Source organism: Apus apus, chromosome 1 (genome assembly GCF_020740795.1).
Source record: "Apus apus isolate bApuApu2 chromosome 1, bApuApu2.pri.cur, whole genome shotgun sequence".
Taxonomy (NCBI): Eukaryota; Metazoa; Chordata; class Aves; order Apodiformes; family Apodidae; genus Apus; species Apus apus.
Genome location: NC_067282.1, coordinates 11,833,035 through 11,849,036, shown reverse-complemented (window position 1 = coordinate 11,849,036; position 16,002 = coordinate 11,833,035). Strand labels below are relative to the sequence as shown.

At 40.6% G+C, this 16,002-nt stretch overlaps 1 protein-coding gene across 2 annotated transcripts in view; it reads left to right on the top strand.

Moving 5' to 3' along the window:
* MTMR2 (myotubularin related protein 2) overlaps window positions 1-16,002 on the top strand; it is a 63,864-nt gene that overhangs the window by 20,072 nt on the left and 27,790 nt on the right. For both annotated transcript variants that reach the window (XM_051639720.1, XM_051639729.1), the window contains exon 2: window positions 1,285-1,390. In XM_051639720.1, the coding sequence (XP_051495680.1) occupies window positions 1,285-1,390 (106 nt within the window). The remainder of the gene's footprint in view (window positions 1-1,284; window positions 1,391-16,002) is intronic.

Genomic DNA, 16,002 nt, shown 5'->3' with positions numbered 1-16,002 from the left:
TGTGTGAGTTTGCCTGGCAACACTACAACAACTGAGCAGGTTGGAAAGCTGAGTGATTAGCTGTTGAACCATGTACAACAAATGCATTCAGTGGAATTGTGCAATTGGCACACCAGTATCATTTACTTTAAATTATTTTTTACTGTTTCCAAAGGTTCTAAGTTTCTACTTCAAAAGATGAAAGAGTTGCCAATACTCTTTAATCCTTGGAGAGAAAGGACTAACTCCAAGCAAGAGCCCAGTTTTGCCTGTGCAATACTTTGCCAAACTCTGAAGAACAGAAATAAAAATGGAACATTTTGGCCTTTCAGTGGCTGTTTACCAGCAGCAAAACAATTATCAGATCTCCAGGCCTTTGGAAGCTGTTTCTAGGTTGTCAACTGTCTAATTAATACGAGTAGTAATTATTATACTTCTGCTGGTATTCTGCTTTGGCCAAGGCTAGGTTTGCAAGCCTTACAGTTGATCCTTGTGAGGGTCTTTATACCCAGGTAAAACCTTTCTGGTATTTATAAGAGTGTGGGAGTTGGTTGGCACAGGTAGCATTCACTGCTGTACTTTGGCTTCAGGGAGTAATGCTGACCACAGGGGAACTTTCTTTACAGTCATCTGGGTTTTTAAGAGCATTATTAACAAATGCTAATTTTAAGCAATTATGGTTGTAGGAGAGGTCGCAGCATTAAAATGCTGTAAAATAAGCTTATTGTAATTGCTTACAGCTGTACTAGAAAAACTACTGAAAAATAAAATAACTGTTTTGCTTTGTGGTTCAGCAGATCGCACTTTGTGTCACTGGAGAGGCATGCTGAGAGAGTCTTTTTTAATTCTTCTGAGGGTTGTACTTATACCTGAAGGAGAAAAGTTATGTGTGATGGAAAGAGTTTTTATTCTGAGTTTCTTCCACTGTTGTAAAGCTGTGACTGGAGTTGAGCTGGCATGCTTTCAGGAGCCTGTCTGTTTCCGTCCCCTTGCAGTGCACTAATATCTCCCATCTGAAATGGAGGCCCTTAGTTTCTGCGATCCAGGATTTGATCAAGCGTGTGATCATGGTGATGTTGGCTCAGTCTGAGATGAGATTGGTAATGAATTGTGTATGCTTTGGTAATCCGTGGCAACGGTGGGTAAAACAAGTTCTCTTAAACCACTACTGTGGGCTGAATAACTGAGTATGGAAAGGGTAGAAACAGTGAAAAATACCTGATGTGACTGTAAGCAAGTGGCTGTGCTTGTCAGTTTTTGAGCAGTCTTGAGCATGGTTTTGATACACTGGTGTTTCTTTTATAGTGCTTCCACTTCTCACTCGGACCATTCTGCTCACACCAAATCTGCTTCTGCTGTATCGTCAGACTCGGTCTCCACCTCAGCAGACAACTTCTCTCCAGATTTAAAGGTATGTATGTTTTGTCTTAAAAAATATATGTGTTTATATATATCTATATATATATATATTTATATCTCCTTCAGAGGACATTTGTTCCTCCTCTGAATTTGGATATGGTAAAATGATGTCAGCTTTCAGGTTAATTTCAAATTTTATGTAACCAAAGCATGAAAGGACCCAAAGTCAAACTGGTGAAATTGAAGTTTAACCTCGGTGGTATTACTCCTTTCTTCATAAAGTTGTTTAATCTTCAAAAACCTGACTCTGCAACCCACACATGGAGATTAATTTTCAAAGGAACTACATTTTCTTTTAAGTGCTTTAGGTAAGTGAAATCTTCAACCTGCCAGTTTTATGTTCTTTTCTTTTTTTGGTGTTGTGTGTATACATGAGATATTCTCACTCGAGAACTCCTGATTGTTTGTAAGCACTGAGTCCTTAGAAGTTTCTTCTTTCAGAGAATATTTGCTAACTCCAAGCTGATAAAAATAATCTGCCACAATAAATTGTTCTGGCATAAAAAAGTCCAAACAAGGCTCTCTTCAGTCTGTTGCTAGATAAGTCAATTAGAGATTCAAAGTTCTAGTTCAGTGTCACGAGAGTTTTGAAAGCTACCTGCACATTCCTCATATGAAGCAAAGGGATTTGCTGATACATCTCTGCTTCAAAAAAGTTCCTGAGTATAAAACTGTTGATATTGGTACATTCTAGTAATGACTTTTAGCATTTTACAGCTGTGGTTGAGCATCTTTGTAAAACCTAAACACAGTAAAATTGCATTAAAACCTCTAAATGCTAAACTAATTCCTTTGACAACCATGTTAAGTTTTTTGTCCCTAGAGTGTTGTCTCAGTAGTCCATCATTAGTAACAGAAAGTTCACCTCTTCATAAGTGACAAGAACATTAATTTTTCTTTCTAAAGGCAACTTATTAGCCAATATTAAGCTAAGATTTGAAAATTAATCAGTAGTTTATGTGTAATCTAATGATATTTTACATCTTTTACCTATGGATATAAAAAGTATTCTTCAGAACATGCCTGGGTGAAGAAGTTTGTAATTTGTTTCAAGATTTTCCCCTGTGAAGTGGGAGTGTTTGGTTACTCCAGCATAGAGCAAACATAATTTTTAGGCTGAGGCCAAGTGATTCATTGGTATGAATATATATAAGTTTGCAAATACTGCTACAGCTCTAACTATACAATATTATAAAAAAAGATTTACACAAACTTGTTTTATTTTCCTTTTTTTTTAACAGAAGTTTGCATTAAGTGGGTTTCTTTTTCCAGTTTTGATGCACAATTCAACTGCATTTTCACAGTTTTTTGTAACACTTGGGGATTACCTTTAGAGGTAGAGAAGGAAGCAACATTTCTTTTCTAGAATTGAGGTTATCTTTCCTTCCCAGTGGTTAAGTTGGCTCAACATATTTTCTCCATCACCCTGACTGCAGTCTTGTGAGTCTTTCCCTCCTTTTGTCACATTATCTGTGTGCATTGTAAGTGGTCTGGGCAGGCATTCCAGCTCTCCTGGGCTTGTCTGGATCCCCATCCAGTAGAGCCTCTGTAGAGCAATGTTCACTTAGCTGCATGATAGATTTTTCAGGCAGAAGATGCATACCTATTGGTTAGTGGAGGCCATTAGAAGCCCACACTTCCTTGCTGGGCTGCAGTTCCTGTACTTTGTGGAGCAATTTCTTCACAGCCTGCCCTCTCCTTTTTTTTCTTTTCTTTTTTTTTTTTTTTTTTTTTTTTTTTTTTTGTTATTTCTAGGCCAACTGAAGTTCTGTAATGATTGGAACAAAGGCTGCTCCCCTTTCATTTTAGATTAGTGTTTCAGAAGAGATAGTAAAGCGAGAATTACTTTCTCAGAATAAAGGCACTGCAGGCCAAGTTCAAGCATGTGCCTCTGCTGGCAAAATGCTTCTTTCTCAGCCTGCCTCAGCTTTGTGGGGCTGCAATTGAGCATAAGGCTGCCATGCTTGCCCTGAAGCTTGCCCTCGCAGAGGTGGTGTCAGTGGCTACAATGCAGTCTTCTGTAGGTATGAAGCTGGTCCTTGCATTGACACTTGAGTGACCACTTGTCAATCGTGCATAGACCTAGAAAAAATGTGTTCCCATGGTCCTACTTCTATTCAGGCTAGAGGGAGAAAGGGGCAGTTTCCTAGTACAGGTGGACTTAATTGTTCCTGTAAGAATTAATACATTAGTTTTTCTCTCTTAGTTTCTGAGTCTTTGTTGCTGGAGAAGGTGCCTGGCAGGTGGGATGAAGATCTGTCTCTACCTATGGATAGCCTGTTGTGTTGATACTCCAAGTGCAACTGCAGTCCCACAACCTGTCCTCAAATCAACTGCTGTCAGTGCTACTGCATTGCTGTTTGCTCCCTGGACTTGCTCCTGAAGCCTAGTACTAGCTTCTAAAGGGAAGATGTGTTATGAATAGTCATCAGCTTACACTAATTTATTTCAGGCCTTGAGGAGAACAGATACCCTTTCTCAAGGGTTATCATTCAATGTCCATTTTCTCAAAATTAACATCTCTGTCATGTGTCAGTTCTGCAAGTTGGTTGTTTTTTGTTTTCCAGTCAGTTCAGTGAGAGATTTTTCATGGTCCTGATTGTTTTTTTTTTTTTTTTTTAAATATCTTTCTGAGTTGTGGCCTTGCCTCTTACATTGCAGATGAGGTCATGCCATTAACTGATACAGTGGCATGAGCATGTTCTCATTTCTAGCCCTTTCATTACACACTTGAGCATCTTGTGCAGCTTTGATTGGCACAAGACAGCACAAACTCCCAAGTCTTAACAGGTACTGAGATTTGAGCTAAGCATCTTATTATTTCTGAGGGCAAAAAGAAGTCCTACATTGTTCCTGGAAAAATGTAAGAGAATAAGCCCTGAAGCAGGAACGAATGCATTTTGTGGTAACTGTGGTATAGGAGACAAGTGCCTAGGCTACATGGTGTTCTCACAGGAAGGTGTTGCATCAGTTAGCTTTAAGAGGCTGAAAATAAGCTTTTCAAGATTTTGAAGTGGATCTGTCAATTATGGGATTATGCTCTTGATGTGTATTTAAATTTTCCCTGCTAGAGTGAATTGCTATGTGGATCCATCATCACTCCTACCTCTACGTGGTCTCTGCATGTGCACTGACTCAAATTTAGGAATTAGATTTCTGTGACAATGGAAAAATACTTTGTGATAGCTACAATTAGCACTCTCTTTTTCTGCCGGGGAATTTTTAGAAGAACAGTAGGCATCCATCAGGAGGAGGAAACCAGGGAGAGGACCCACATAATTTCTTGCAGTCTGTGCCTGCCGTTTTCTTTTGGAGAGCAATTAACACTGTGTGTGTGTGCACACGCGTGTGTGTAATGAGGTAAATGAGACAACCACTGGGGATTCCTGCTGAATGCATGTGCAGTATTATTCATAAATATCTTTCTCCAAAGTGTTTAATAATAACCTCTATGAAGTTGTTTTGTTGTTTCTTGGTTTGGTCTTTTTTCCATGGATATTGAGCATGTCAGTATCTGGAAATAAGATTAAATTGCCTCTCCACTACAATTAATAGAATTTTTACTTCATAAACTAAATCTAAGTAACTTTTGGCTGCTTCAGGTAGCTTCATAGTTGGGGGGGATGGGGGAGAGAAGAAGAAAAAAACCCCACCAAAACCCAGCTGAAAAATGACATAGCCCCATTAGGTTCTCCCACCCTCTTCCTGATCACAAATCTGAAGCTCTTTAGAATTGATCTAGGGAATACACTGCTTGAGGGAATTCATAGCAAATACACTGTCATATATTTAAACGTAAGTTATAGACCAGGCAAGAACAGAATTGAAGTAGTTGGAAAGTAGTAGTGCTCAGGAGTTGAAGGTTAGAAAAGGAAAGAAAGAGTTGCTTGTGTAACCATAATTTGTTGTCCACTGTGTGTATGGCTGGAGACTGTAGACAAGCCCATGTGGCTAATGTTGTAAAATACATAACTGATGCAAGACAGTAAAAGGATGTCACTGCTGTCTCCTTAGGTTTCCTGGATGAAATCTGAGTGAGTCTGCATTCAAACTAGAAAACTACAATTCCTTTGTAATAAATGGAAAAAAAAGAAATAGATTATTTATGATCTATCTCAGCTTTAAGGAAATGCCTGTGCTAGGTGAAAACATCAGGTAGGCTGAGATAGAGAAGTCCTTGCTGCAGGATGTTGTGAATGTTGTTTGAGTGACAGTAGCGGCTTTCTCAGAGTGGATCTCAGCTTTAGCTGTGCTCCAGTAAAGGTGCAGTTTTGTCTCATTTGAAAACTTACTGTGTTTCTTCTCTGACTGTGAGGAGAGTAAGGGTAATTTCTCTAGATGTAGACCTCTAAAATTGAGGTAAATCCTGTCCCTCAGGTGATGTGGGGCAGGATTATCCAACATGCCAGTCACTGACTTTGCCACCTTTGTTACTTTATTCTAGTTTTAGTGCAAAGTGGCTTAGACTAGTTTTATGAAGAACATGTATATTGTTAGTAGAAAAACATATTGAAGAAAGATGTGATTTCCACCCCCCCTCATCCTTTTCTGTAAATCACTAAAACTAGCCTCAATGAGCTTTTCCATTGCTATCTTCCTGCCAACGCAGGAAGTGTGTCAGGCTTTGGTTATGTGTAACACATGTTCAACAAGAGCTGGGTTTAAAGTGGCATAACTTTTTAAACTTTCAGGATTCATTTAGGCAAAGTTTTTTAGTTTTGCTTTTAAGAGACTAGTGAATGATGGAGCTTGGAAGCAGTAAATCATGAAAAAAAATCTACCTAAACAACTCCAGGCTAGCTTTGAAGACTCTCTGCCCAGACAGTCAGCTCCATCCCTCACTTAATGATAGGAATGGATAAGTTTTCCTGTTTCACACTGGCCCTTGACTCTTTGCCTGAGACTGCCTGTAAGAAGATTAGTTCATAGCAAATGCAAAGATGTCTTCTGCTGTGTGAGCTTTCCTTCCCAGTGCACTGGACTGTGACTGCTACTAAATTACAGACCATATTACACAAGCCACCAGATGATGAAGATAATTGACCTGTGGTCACAAAAGACTTGGCTAGATGTGAACTGGTGATAAAGTAAAATGAAACAAACAGTTTATCTTTTTATTGTTGCTTTGTGAAGACTTGTTCATATGTGTTTCTCTGTCATCACTTTGGGCTCAGTTATATTCTCACACAAAGGTGCCCCTCACATTTTTGTGGGTACTATGCAGGAGTAGAACTATGCTGGCAGAAGTAGTCCTTACCTGATCTGCATGTAATGTTTGCCTGGATACCTTTGCACACAGGGATGAAATTTGAGCCAAATACAGGAGCAGGTGATGCTTTACATTATCAAAGATATCAAGTAGGACTTAAAGAGCAGCAGAGAAGAAAACCTAATGAGGAAAAATACTTTAACTATCTTGGAATTCTGATTTTAGCTTGTACGAGTTGCATGTGTGTGTCTGTGGGAAATAGGCTTCCTTACTTCTTTGGAGCATTACGCTGTCGATGAACAAAGACACAAAGGACTGGTTTTGGAGAATGAATGATGCCCTTGTCCATAAACGTGGTCATTCCAGGACAGCCCCATGAGTGACTGGAATTTAATCCCTGCCATTGCTATGTTTTTCTAGGACTCCAGTTTGCATGACTGTAAATGCAGTACATGTAAAATAAAGTATTTCATTAGAATTACAATCTTTTTCTTTTTTAACTGTCCTAAGAGATGGAAAATCTTGGTCCTTTCCCTGCACCTCTTCCCATTAAGTCCTTCTCTCCACCTCCCCCTTTCAGAAAACAAACAAAAAAAAGAGTAGCCAAGCTCTGTGTTGCAAAATATTGATTTCATGCAAATTAGATGGGGGGAAAGTCAGATACAGTCAGTTTTCTGTCTCCTATACGTGGAAATAATACTCCCTAAGTGCTCATCTAGTTAGAAGAGAGCAAAGACAGCAAGCATTGCTGATTTTTCTTGTATAGAGGTACCTGAATGTTTGAGTATGAAGTAATGCACAGTGAAAGAAATCTCTGGAAGCATTTATCATTGCCATCTATTAGGAGTGGAAAACTAAGGAGAATAAGCAAATGGCCTTCATATGTTCCTCAAAAATATTTTCAGCTCTTTCTAGTTGACTGCTGGATTACTCCTAGATAAAAAGTGCAAGAATTCTCCTTCTGCTGAGTAAAACTGGGTAAGACGTGCCTTTTTTTCCCCCCTATAGTTATAGTTTTGTAGATTGAAGCACAAAACAGGCAGGAATGAACAAGCATGGTATTTAAAAGGAGCATGCAGATTTGTGACTGCATGCAGTACCTGCCAAGATTTTCTGTATATGTTTTGACACCGAATGAAATATGTTCATTCCCCTTTGTATGATTGTTTACTCATTATAGCTTGTATCTTGAATCCTTATCTTATATATCACTAAACTGTGAAATGAAAATTGTGTTATCAGAGACAGTTTTCTGTGACTTGTTTTAGTTGGTAGAATTTGTAATTCTCTCTTTGGTCAGAGAGAACTCTCTTTTGATTTTTCTGTTCCTTAAGACTGATGGTATGAATGTCCCTGGACTAGTTTAATGCTTTCCTTGAAAACTTTAAACTATGTTCCCATATAAGCTGTTTGCTAAACAAAATACAGTAAAATTAAAGAAAGGATAGAATCAGGCTAATATGCTGTCCAAAGTTCTTGAGCAGCCAGTGGAGATCTGTTGTCATTTGAGGCATATGTGGAACCCTGGGCACTGAAGAAGGTTCTGTATTAAAAAATGTTGGACTTGTCTGAATAGATAATATCTGCAACCTTCTGTGCAGGGAGCGTTGCTGTGCTGAGTCAATGACGACTTTCTGTCAGAGCCTAATGAGAGAATTGTCTTGAGGCACCAAGCCATACAAACTTGAAGAGACAAGCCAGCTGAGGCTGAACGAGTGGCCCTCAACAATGTGTTCCTTTGAGCTTCTGAACCTTGCCTTGTACTTGTGCAGTGAGGGTCCAGGATATTCACCAGCTCAGAGAGGCTGTTCTTCATCACGGGGCACTCCAGCCTGAGTGGGAAAGTACATTGTGGTAAAAACTAAGCAGAAAACCCGAGGGAAACACTGCATGGTGGCTACTTCCTCCTGTGGACGAGTCACTTTATATTACTCTAGTGACTCTATTTTTATTTTTATTTAAATACACTAATCTTCAACTTATTTTTAAAGATTTTCAAGACAGTGGTAAGTAAGCAAGTGATTTCTCAAGCCTTTTTATACTTTCTCAAAGTGTATATGGTAGGTAGAGATCACATTTGCAATTTGTTTTTTTTTAGTTGTGTCAAGAAAGCATAGTTAAGAGGCAGTTGGCAATGTACATTGTATGTGATTATTGTCTTTAGAGTAGTGTAATAGAGGATCTGTTGTCAGAATATTTTCTTGATATCTTAAATGTGTCTTGTGTTGTTTTTCAACCAAGCTAGGAAGGCTTATTTGGCTGAGTGCTCTCTTAGGAGCTGAATTGACCTGATGTGATCTTTCGATGGTATATTTGATTCTCGGTTTACTGTTCTGAAATGATCCATATGTTCATGATGTTTTGTCTTTGTCCCTTCAAACTTCTAATATCCCAAAAGAATAAGATACAAAGCATTTCCCTCCAGTAAGTATCTTGCTGGTCTGAATGTCTCTAACATAGTTTTTCAACCCATCTGGTCATAATCCTCAGAAAAGTCCCTGTGCTTCAGTCATTGCAGAGATACTGCTGTTCTTTCCTGTAGTCATTCTGCTGTGGTATTCCTAATGCTTGAAAGATAATCACAAGGTCTATTTACTTGCATGATTTATATTTTCTTGCATTTCATGTAGGATACATAGCACATAAATATTCTCAAAGTACATGTGAAATAGCCAAAAATGGCAGCTGAAAAATCTCTCCAAAGTAGTACAGTGTTCTCAGTCTACAGAAGGATTTGTCAAGTAAGCATGGCTGCTGTTCTGCAGTCCTTCTTACTGAGCATTGAGATGACAGAAGCATCTTAGCAGCAAAATGCTAGAAAAAAATGTGCCCCTTTTCCTGTTGTAAGAAATGTTTCATTTAGAGAAGAAACCAAGGCACCTATGAAAAAGTATCCTAAATAATCATATGAGTCTTGATTCTGCACACATTCATGTCAGTTCTGCAACTCTGTCAGCGTCAGCTAGATAGAATGAGATCTGTGCTGTTGTTTTTTCTGAGGTTAAAGGAAAGAGCTTCTTTATCTGTTTTGTTTCAGAGGTTTTTGTATCATCACTGGGGTAATGATAAATCTTGGTACACCTACCATAGTGGCACTGTCCTTTGTTGATTGAATTTTATGGCAACAGTCATGATAGAGAAAAGGGATTGAGTAGGAGGATAATTCAGGGGAAGGAGCAGATGAACATGGTCTACAACCACCAAAAGGCATTTAGAGGAGAAAAACAGTGGGTACGTAAGTGTATATGTTTTCCTCTTGATTTACAAAGAAAATAAATAAATAAATAAATCAAGTATGTAAAAATAATCCTAGGAGCTTTGCAGAAAGGCTGACCTCCCTCATGTGGTTCTCTGAGACGGCAGAAAGGAGCCAACTCTGACCCAAATGTTGTCTCTGGTAAATCAGCTATCAAGACCTATCCTTCAAGCTTTGGAGCCTGTTTTAAATAATTTCATGCAATTTTTTGATCTGGCCTGGCTCATCTCCTGCTGCCTCTCTGCACAAAGTTTGGACTTCTCTGCAAAGTATGGGTTGTGGTTGCTCAGTTGCATCGGGTTGTCTGGGAGATTGGGCATTGCTACACTGCCCACAGGGAAGCATCAGATGGGTACAACCCACCAGATCTGCATTGGAGTTACTTACCCTAGCTCTCAGCCTTTGGTGGGAAGAAAGGTACTCATCCTAAAGGGGAATCTCCTTGTTCTCCTGCTGTCCAATGACAGTGCAGAGCACCTAGGTTGACTAGCTCAGATGCAGATCTGCACTTTCAGATGAAATGCGTATCCCTGCAGTTTACTGATTACCCTGCCAGCAGAGTGGCAGGAGTGCTGATGCAGGAGGGCACTTAATCAAGTGCCAGTCCTTGGGAGAAAGACATTTAAAAAAAAAAAGGGAGAAAGGAAAGTTTAGACATGTTAACTACAAGCAGAATATTCCCAGGTAGTCTGTTAAAATGTGAACTATCAGACAAATATGTTCCTGTAGGAGGCAAAACCTTACACTTGGCTGTTGAGTTTCAAGTCCATATTTCACCCATAATTTGAAAAGCTTTTCCAAATCTTCTAATTCTGTGTGTGTATTCTTGCACACACGTGTACAACACTCAGATTCTTGTCTCCACAGCGTATATCCCACCTGCTGCTCATGACCAGTGCATGCTCACAAGTCCAGCATGCCACACCTGTAAGCTGCAGATGCAGAGGGTCTTGGGGTTTTTTTTTGGGTGTCTGCATATGCACGATGTTTGTACAGACAGATTATATATGTTTATGTCAAGGCACCAATTAAGAGACCAGCTTCCTGCTGCAGGAAACACAGAACAGGACTGTGTGTAGCTGGAACAAAAGAAGCTCCCAGCCTGGAGCACTTGTCTTTTCAATAGATGGGGCAGATGTGGTTTTGGGGAAAGGAATAATGCAGGAGGAAGGTGGTGACAGTGTCAGGTTGGACATTTTGCACCGGCACTGTGGCTTTATAAATAAATACAATAATATAAATATAATAATATAAAGAAATCTGTTAAAAATGTGCAAATTGATTTTTCAGCATGTAGGAGGTTACCAAGGAGAGATTAACTCGGGCAGGGAGTGAAATTCACAAAAAAGGTAAATTTCAATTTTGTCTAAAGCAAAAATATTTATTTTAGTTCATTTTTATTGTGATTCTGGATAGAAGAATCTATGCAGGCTTGGGAAAACTGTTAAACAACAATTCAGTAGCACAAACTTGTAGTCTTCTCTGAAGTTGCATGAAGCCAAAAAACCTGACCAATGTCTGTAGATTTCAGGACTCAAATATTCAGGAGAATGTAGAAGAAAATGACTGGAAAATAGTTAGGAAGGACTTCAGGTGCTCTCTTCATGCATCTTTATTATCTGGAGTCTTGTACTGCAGGTGTTGGTGTCCAAGGACAAAGTTACTGTCTGTGGTCAGTCCCTGCTGCTCTCCCTCCCTCACCCTAGGGTTGCACCCTTCACTCATACCCTGAGACAGTCCTGGCAGAACAATCCAGGTTATGGATAAACAGCCATTAAAAAAGCCATTAAGCAGATCCAGGCATCTTGACTGCAGTAGATAGAGGAACAATTACAGCATTGGCAGATGGATAGGAGGAGGCAATCCTGGCTTGGCCTCAGCCAGCACAGGATGTGTGTTGTCAGCCTGGCTGTCCAGCTTCACTGGTAGGCAAATGCCTCTCAGGCATTACAAGAGAAAAACATACAGGTTTTTTTGCTGACAAACAAAAGCAAACCCTGAATAAAGTTTCATTCAGTGATGCCCAGGCTGCTGTGACCCTGTGCTTAAGAGTTCTGGTGCAGCATAGCTCTGTACCAGCCCAAGCTGGATGTAACTGCTGAGGATGAGCTGCATGCATGAGTCAGGCAGAGACATCAGTCAGGAGAGGGATTTTTGGAGCAGCATGCTGGCTGCTGGGTTAGGAGGCAGTGTGAACACACAGTTGGAGAGGCTTGGCAGAACCACAGCACCCTGAAATCTCAGTATGAAGAGGTAAGGGATGAGGCAGGGCGCACTCTTACCTTTTTAGTAGGAGCTAAACGTTTTTCCCTGACCCCATACACACAGGCAAAGGAGGTGATAATTTTGTTGCTTATATATGGATGTTGTGTCAGCAATACAACATCAGGGTTTCTCTGGCTTAGGTGGGAAGGCATGAGAGAGCTCTGCACCTTCAGCCATGGGTAAGTGGGCTGGAGCTAACACAAGGTGAGATCCTGAAGTAAAATAAGCAGTTGCTAAATGTAGCAAGTGTGGGATTGTTCTGCCAAGTCATTGCTTGAGCAGAGAACAAAGGTAGGTGGTGGCATGAAGTCCTCACACCCTCTGAGCTGAGGCAGGACTTGTGTTTAGCTGCTAAAGGATTCCTATGCTCAGTATCGTGGATGAGTGTATCCTGATGGGTGGAATGGGTAGATTTACATTACTCTGTAAAAGAAGACAGAAATAAAGGTTATTCTGGTGTGTAAGGCAGAAATAAAGGCTAATCTGGTGAGTACCTAAACTGTCAGCTTCCCCAGAGATTCAGTTACCAAGCAGATAACAAAGTCCTTGTTTGGCTTAGAGGCAAGGGGAAGTAGTCTACAGTTTTTGGTAGTTGTCTTTGCTTCTTACATAAATCATCTTAGTGATGGTTGGCACAGATAAGGCCAGTGTGTGTCTGTGCTAGCATGGTCTTATTCCTAAATAATGCTGATTCAGCCCAGCTCTGGAAGCAACCTTCATTGCAGATCTCAAAGCATATGTTGGTTTTGTTCCCCCTAAACAATTTAAGATCCTGAGGCACACAGAGGTGAAACATTTCAGTTTCAGATGTATGTGGTACCTGCCTCAGTAGTGTTAATACATCAGTAGCCAGCTGGCTGTCACTCTTCTGCAGCTGGGCTGCTGCAGTCATGTCCCTGGCTCCTCTACCTTCTTCCTTGCTTCACTGGAGCTCTTAATTTGCAGAGGGCTAAATCTGGGGCCAGGAGTGTTATTTTTAGAGTCTTGAAAATAGCTTGTACAAAAAAAGATTTTTCTGACAGTTTAATGAACCATTTTTGGATTTGAAGGGGCAGAGAAGGAAGGCAGTGAGGTGGAGGGGCTTTTCATGTCATCTTCTTAGTCAAATAGGGGATAGAGGGTCCATCTATGGTGTTGGCATCCTCCCAGAGCTCCATGTGCATTGTCCTATCCCACTCTTCCTCTTGGATCTGTTTCCAAAACTCCTCTTTCATATCCACCCACTTTTCCTCCCTCCTGCTGCCCTCTGTCCTTTAGTGCTGCCCCAGATGTCTTCTGTGCCTGCTGCTTGCATTGTCAGCTGCACACAGATTGCATTTCCCTGAATCAATTTTAAGGAGCTGTTGATGGAGATGTATTTCAGGAAAATGCCTATGGTTCATTTCTCGGTCCCTGCTAGGGCAGGTTTCAAGTGTTTGTGTTCAAATTAGGAGGCTCATTCAAGGTCTAGAGCTGGGCAGGTGCTGCAAAGACCAGCACACCAGAGAAGTGTTTATCCTGGGCTTTCTGACCATGTCTGTCTCAGCCTCTTGGGAAGGTGACTGTTATCCAGGGGTGATGTTGTGCTGACTTTGAAATCATCATGAAGGCAGTTGGTGCTGTGTTGCCTGAGGTAGGTCGTGTGGCTTAAGTCAGTTGGGGGATGGGGAAAATGACAGTTTAGTTCTCATCTTTGTACCAAAAGGAAAAAAAAAAAAAAAAAAAAAAAAAGGAGGCAAGGAGGCAGAAGCTGTTGGCCTTAAGCTGCCATGCTTCCAGGAGGTCATCCATCCACTGCCCTGCGCTGCAGTGAGCGCAGGTTTGGATTGTTAATCCTTTCCTCTCACCCTGGGGACTCCACATTTTAGAAAGTGCGAGTGAGCAGGTGAATTTTATTAGACTTAGAAAAGCCAGGTTTTAAACCAAAAAAGCTTTCGACCTTGCCTTTAGCAGAATGGTATTGATGTGGAGGTCTTCGTCTTGTACTGCTTGCCCCTTCCCTCCTCCTTTCCCCCACCTGCAGTACAGAGTTTGAAACCCACCTGAGCACTGCCCATCTACTGATCATGGCAGCTGTTTGTCATACTGAGTGCTATCTATCTCATATTTGTTTTGGCTTAAGAGACAACCCAATCCTCCAAATGTTTACTGCTGGATGTGCTCCTGCTGACATCTGCAGGAGAGCAGCAAGGCCAGCTCTTGACCAAAGTGATCCTAGGAACAGCTGCTGGCCCTTTGGAATATGGACCTTCTCAAAGAAGTTGTGATTGTGTCAGAAAAGCAGAGTGTATTTTTACTAATGTCCTTCCAAGATAAAGAGCTGTAAAGATGACCACCACGTGTGGACTAATTAGCTAGAAGCCTTTAACTCATTTGGCATAATCCAGATGTTATCCTGCTAATTTCAAAGCACAAAAACTGACATGCAGGACTTGAGGGCAGGTTCACTTCACAGACTTTTGTCAGGGAGGCCATTGGTCAGGACTTTGACGGGTTGTGTGATCTTTGGCCAACACAGCTGTGCTGACAAGAAATCCCCAGAATAGACTTCTGGTTGTTATACCAGCAAAACCTTGTTTTTACTGGTATTGCTGATGTGGAGGATAAATTTTCCTTCAAGTTGAATATTCCAGTGTGATCTCTATCAATGTTTACCTCCCTTTACCCATCCTGTAGACTCCAGTCTGGCTGCTCTGACAGCTGCCACAGTAAGAGCTGGCCTAAATGGGTACAATTGTGAGGTTCCTGTCAGGACTGTGCTTTTATTTTATTTTACTTTATTTTATTTATGAGTCTTTTGAATGCATTTTTTCAAATGTACATCTTGTTCTCAGGAAGGCTTTGATCTTACTAATCTTTTCATCTATACATCAGTCTGTTGTGTGAAGATGCTGGAATGTGCTTTTATTGTAGCATTGGGTTTCTTTAATTTTTGTTTTAGTTTTTTTTTTGCATAGTTTAGAAAGTTTTTCTTCCCTGAGGTTCTCCCTCTGGCTTAATCCTACATGAAAGTTGACCACAGATGTGTCAGGTTCCATAGTGCTGCTTTAGTCCATGTTTTTGAATTTTCTTTGCAGGGATTTCCTAATAACAAATTGAAACAATTCCTTCTCTTTCCCCATGTTAAGATAAAGAAAACATTTTGGGCGAGTCTGCACATTCAGTTGTGAGCAGACATGAGCTCTCTCTGCCCTGTCTCCACCAGGTGGGATGCACACCAACTTTAAACCCCAAGTCTTGTGGTTGCTACAGCATGAGGCACAGTCTGGGCTAATTTATCTGCTCGCCGTGTTATTAGGTTGATGAACTGATGTGCTGCTGTGGTTGTGGTTATTTGACTGGTTCAAGGCATGGACAATACAATTAAAGTTGTCTGCACTTGGCCACATAGACTTAGCCTTCATCTTGGTCACTTACATATGCTCTTCTCCCCTAGTTCTTACCATAGATTTAGACCTCAGGTTCTGCTTCATGGTTATGGCCATGCTTTACTGAAATGTCCATCTGTTTTGTGACAGCAGCTGTTCTGGTGAAAACCCTTGTATAAATGCAGTCATATCTGTGAAAAGTGATGTCCTGTGGTATAACTTTAACGCGAATGAAAGTGGAGGAGGGGTTATTTGACAGCCAAAAATAAAAAAGGAAACTGTAACTCCTATACATGCTATCAAAACATAACCTTAGTAACAGGTCACTACTACTGAGCCAAATCGAGATCTTTGCAGTTGTCAGATCCTCACTGAAGATAGTGATGTGATAACTTTTAAACTTTCCTTAGTGTAAATGGCAAGGAATGGGGCCCTTTTCTGTATGTAGCTGTGAGAGTTTGACTTGTGATGGTGGGTGGTGGTGAAGAAGGTTGGAAGATGAAAAGCAGATACCTGGGAACTGTGCA